The sequence below is a fragment of the Micropterus dolomieu genome, linkage group LG12, assembly GCF_021292245.1.
Source record: "Micropterus dolomieu isolate WLL.071019.BEF.003 ecotype Adirondacks linkage group LG12, ASM2129224v1, whole genome shotgun sequence".
Lineage (NCBI taxonomy): Eukaryota > Metazoa > Chordata > Actinopteri > Centrarchiformes > Centrarchidae > Micropterus > Micropterus dolomieu.
The window spans coordinates 5,743,434-5,748,818 of NC_060161.1; the positions used below are offsets into that span (position 1 = coordinate 5,743,434).

Below are 5,385 nucleotides of genomic sequence, written 5' to 3' on the forward strand. Positions count from 1 at the left end.
TCACAGAGACACGCAGCACGCAGAGACACGCAGTCACAGAGACACGCAGCACGCAGAGACACGCAGTCACAGAGACACACAGTCACAGAGACACGCAGCACGCAGAGACACACAGTCAGAGAGACACGCAGCACGCAGAGACACACAGTCACAGAGACACACAGTCACAGAGACACGCAGTCACAGAGACACGCAGTCACAGAGACACACAGTCACAGAGACACACAGTCACAGAGACACGCAGTCACAGAGACATGCAGCACACAGAGACACGCAGCACGCAGAGACACACAGTCACAGAGACACGCAGTCACAGAGACACGCAGTCACAGAGACACACAGTCACAGAGACACGCAGTCACAGAGACACGCAGTCACAGAGACACGCAGCACGCAGAGACACACAGTCAGAGAGACACACAGTCAGAGAGACACGCAGTCACAGAGACACGCAGTCACAGAGACACACAGCACGCAGAGACACACAGCACGCAGAGACACACAGTCACAGAGACACGCAGTCGCAGAGACACACAGTCAAAGAGACACACAGTCACAGAGACACGCAGTCACAGAGACACACAGTCACAGAGACACGCAGTCACAGAGACACACAGAGACACGCAGTCACAGAGACACGCAGTCACAGAGACACACAGAGACACGCAGTCACAGAGACACGCAGTCACAGAGACACACAGTCACAGAGACATGCAGTCACAGAGACACACAGTCAGAGAGACACACAGTCACAGAGACACGCAGTCACAGAGACACGCAGCACGCAGAGACACGCAGTCACAGAGACAGCACAGAGACAGCGCAGTGCGCAGAGACACGCAGTCACAGAGACACGCAGCACGCAGAGACACGCAGTCACAGAGACACGCAGTCACAGAGACAGCACAGAGACAGCGCAGTGCGCAGAGACACGCAGTCACAGAGACACGCAGTCACAGAGACACACAGAGACACGCAGTCACAGAGACACACAGAGACACGCAGTCACAGAGACACGCAGTCACAGAGACAGCGCAGTGCGCAGAGACACGCAGTCACAGAGACACGCAGAGACACGCAGTCACAGAGACAGCGCAGTGCGCAGAGACACGCAGTCACAGAGACACGCAGTCACAGAGACACGCAGTCACAGAGACACGCAGCATACAGAGACACGCAGTCACAGAGACACACAGAGACACGCAGTCACAGAGACACGCAGTCACAGAGACACACAGAGACACGCAGTCACAGAGACACGCAGTCACAGAGACACGCAGTCACAGAGACACACAGAGACAGCGCAGTGCGCAGAGACACGTAGTCCTGTGACACTGTTTGAAGAGGAAACGTAAGTATACAAAGTAGAGAATCACAGCTTAGTGCAGTACATACTGTATATACTGTGAGTACTGCAAGTATTACAGTACTGAATATGTGTATATTCAAATACAGGAAGCCCAAAGAACAAAGAAAAGCTCAGACTCAAAACTGCTGCTAAAAGTCCACCAGCAGAAGACCTGGTCCACATCACATGCAGCCCTCTAACCAGGCAAAGGGGGAAACCCTCAGCTGCACTGCAAAAACTCAAATCTTAGTAAGATTAATTATCTTAACTTAATTGTTTTTTGTCTGACAAGATAATTATTCTTACCAAGCGGCTTTTATGTTAGAGAATTTCACTTGTTTCAAGTTTTTTTGGCCTTAAGTAGCGAGTGAAATGTGAGCAGGACGCAGCCTGACTGGACCAGGACCTGACTCACCACAGACCGGCTCCTTCCCCCATCAGACTGCTGGTTGAACCTCAGCAGGACTCCACAGTGAACGCCAGACTGTGGTCCTGCCGCTCAGACACCTAATCCCAAAGACCACCCAGCAAGACGATGGCCCCGAGGTACGTTTAGCTGGGTCAAAGGGGGAACCTGACCCCGTACTGGTTGATTTGGTAAGTTGTCCTGGTGTTTGTGCTTCGACCGTGGGTAAGAAGCTGCGTAGTTAAACTGTTTCTTCTTGTCTGTTTAACCCTGTTTATTGTCTAAGGTATTTTATTTTGAAAAACAACGGGATTCTCTCTGCCGTTCTGTGTCTGACTTCCTGCCTGGTTCGCTCCGCGCTGCTCGACGCGTCCACGCAGCGCAGCCGAGAGACTACAGCGATCAGGACTAAGACCCGCCCCACCACGCCCCACAGTTACACTTTGCTGTTTCCCACAGACACCTTCAGGTCAACAGAACGGGGGGGGGACCTGGACCGGTCGGAGGACTCAGACTCAGCAGATGTTAAAGAAGCTGATCTGGGGTCAGAGTGAGACTCTGCTCCTCTTTACAGAAATAAAAACATTCCCACTACGAGCGGCGGCAGAAAGATTCACCAGGCTGCAGGAATGAAGAGTTCCAAAGATTCCACCTGAACCTGAACACCTCAGACCTGGTCCACGGGGGAGGAGGGCACGAAGACGCCGTCTCACCTCAACGCTCTCCAGAGACGTGGACCGCATCAGCTTGGCCCTGCGGACGCCGGCAGGGGACGAGTCCGTGGCCTCGGTTCTGGAGGGCGGCGAGTCCTCTGAGTCAGCAGCATCGGGCCGGCTGTCGGGTCGGGAGCGCCGTCCGTAACGCTTCGTCCCCTTCACGAACTTCGGCTTCACCTCCTCTGGAACAACTGCAGGGACAGAGACAGACTGAGACCAGGATCCAGATCACTCTGACCCCTGCTGGAGCCACAGACTGCAGGACTCTAATCTGAAACCGGACTGAGACCAGGATCCAGATCACTCTGACCCCTGCTGGAGCCACAGACTGCAGGACTCTAATCTGAGACCAGACTGAGACCAGGATCCAGATCGCTCTGACCCCTGCTGGAGCCACAGACTGCAGGACTCTAATCTGAGACCAGACTGAGACCAGGATCCAGATCACTCTGACCCCTGCTGGAGCCACAGACTGCAGGACTCTAATCTGAGACCAGGATCCAGATCGCTCTGACACTCACCTGGCTCCAGGTAGCTGCTGTCGTCCCCTGACGTGCTGAAGTCCAGCGAGCGGGACAGGACGTCCACGAAGCCGTCTTTAAACTCCTCAAAGTTCACCTGGGGGTCAAACACGGCTGTCAGGTGACCTCGCCGCGGCACAGAGCGTGTGTGTGTCGCAGTGTGTGCGTGCGTGTTACCCTGGCGTAGGCGCGTCCTCCCAGCAGCGTGTCCAGCAGCAGCGGCAGGTGAGCGTCCAGCTGCAGTTTCCCGCAGAGCGCCGTCAGCTCGTCTCGGTCCAGGAAGCCCGTGGCCGTCGTGTCGCAGCTGTCGAACTCGGCCTTCAGCTGGGCGACGTAGCGGCTGTGCTCCGCCTCCTCCATCCCAAGGCATCACGCTGCCACGGCAACACACCTGGGGAGACAGGTAAAGTGATCAAAACCACCATGAGTACTTTTACTGCGGGTACTTCAAATACTGATACTGAGAGACGTGTACTTTTACTTGTTAGTGAGTATTTCTGTGGTATTACTACTTTTACTGAAGTACCGCTGCTGGCTTCACTGGGGTTATAAATACTCTGGTGTATTAATACTGAGGCTGTTGGGATATATAGACTGTAGCAATACTTTTGTACTTGGAGTGAAGTACTTTTACTTCTAAGTGTGGTATTACTACTTTTACTGAAGTACCAGATACTAAATCTGGAGATAATCGAGTTAAAGTACTTTAAAAGGTGTTTTTCGGAGTAACGTCGCAGTAAAAAGACTTCGGGTTTTTCCGGCGAGTCTCGGGAGCTGATGACGCTTCACCATGGGAACGGAGCCGAACAAAAGGCTCGCGAGCTCACCAGCACACGAACCTCGGTAAAGTCGGTGAAAGTGAGTTAGCGGCTCGGTGAGCGTCCTGCAGCTCCCGGAGCCGTTAATGTTAGTGTGTCCGGTAACGGACGGACCGGTAACTGATGGTGAGGGTTCGCGTGAACGTGGTTTGTCTTACCGCGGGAAAAGTCCTCCTCCTCCTCCTCCTCCGGTCCGTCTCCGGTAAAACCTCACGTTTCTTCCATGAACGTGTTCCTGCAGCTCCGGACTGTCCGCCGTTAAACCGAGAGCAACGGAGAGAGCTGGTACCGAACCGACCCGACCGCCGCCGGAAGATACCGACAATACACGGAGATACTTCCGGTCAACGTTTCACAATAAGACGCTCCTAACGCTCATATTCCAGACTTTTCAGTGTAAAAGTCGTTATGAATTGATCGATGGTTCATTTGAGGTTCACTAGTTTTCTTCTTCTCTAGTTCCGCCTTTTGTCTTTCTGTTTTTACTGTTCGGCACTGTTGGACTCTTTCTTTCATTTATACAGACAATTATTATATTGTTCTGATTTATGTTACGTTTTTAACAGAAACGCTGGTTCCCTGAACACCCTGCTGTGCACGCAAGCTGATTGGGTAACACCTGTGACACGCGCGCCAAGCAGGAGGAAACGTACCTGAAGCCCGTCGCGGAACATAGCGCAACGTTTTGAGGTTGAACTCACGCCTGATCTTCTTTTCTTTCTTTGTGAAGAAAGGAAACAGCACATCTGTGCAGAGGGTCCTGGATGTGGACCACAGAGTCTGCATGTAGGCAGCTGTTGAGCTGAACCTCTCCAGTCCGTGTCCTTCCTGTAGACTTTACTAACTTCTACTGAAACATGTTGGTCTGATCTGTTGTGACTGTCCCTGTCACACTTTATCATTTCTTATCTAAAAAAGTCTGAAAGCTTTAAGAGCTGTGAGGAAACCTCATTTGGTCAGAAAGTGCAGGATGCCTCCCTGGTAACAGCAGGTTGGGCTTTATGTTCATATAGACAATAGAGATTTGTCAACCAGCAGAGATTTTGTTGAACCTTCTTTTGTCAGCTTTTAATTCACTGAGTTGCTCGGAGACAAAGATTTTTATTGGATTTCCAGAAAATGTACAATTTCATAGAAACTGACAAACTGTGGTTTAAGATTTTCTCCAGATTGCCAAGCACACAACAGCTGCTCTGAATCCCATCCTAAACAGCAGCATGCCTACCACTAAAACAGCAGAAATTACACTTAAAAAGTACAAAGTGCTAAAGACGTGTTGAGATGCTCTCCCTGTGTTAAACATCCAAACAACAGTCCAAATAAAGATTTAGGAAGAAGACAGCGAGGCGGCTAGAATGAGCTCAGTTCATCTAAAATAATATCTGCTTTGCTTCTGGGATTAAAGGAGAATAATGACAGACATCAACTTCCAGCTCCAAACTAATAAAACACATTTTATTTCCATGTGTTGAAGCCATCACAGCGAACCAGAGCAAGTTGACCAAAACATTTCCCAGCAGCCACTTCTCCCACAGCAGAGTCCAAACAGTGCTTCCTGTTCTCTACAGTTAGGTGT

At 51.2% G+C, this 5,385-nt stretch overlaps 1 protein-coding gene across 1 annotated transcript in view; it reads right to left on the minus strand.

Moving 5' to 3' along the window:
- Positions 1-4,146, minus strand: part of ninl (ninein-like) — a 24,156-nt gene extending 20,010 nt beyond the window's left edge. Inside the window, exons 1-4 of the mRNA XM_046065270.1 lie at positions 3,968-4,146; positions 3,169-3,382; positions 2,992-3,088; positions 2,468-2,661 (exon numbers count right to left, since the gene is read on the minus strand). Of these exons, the coding sequence (XP_045921226.1) occupies positions 2,468-2,661; positions 2,992-3,088; positions 3,169-3,351 (474 nt within the window). The 5' untranslated portion in view covers positions 3,352-3,382; positions 3,968-4,146. The remainder of the gene's footprint in view (positions 1-2,467; positions 2,662-2,991; positions 3,089-3,168; positions 3,383-3,967) is intronic.
- Positions 4,147-5,385: the final 1,239 nt, after the last annotated feature.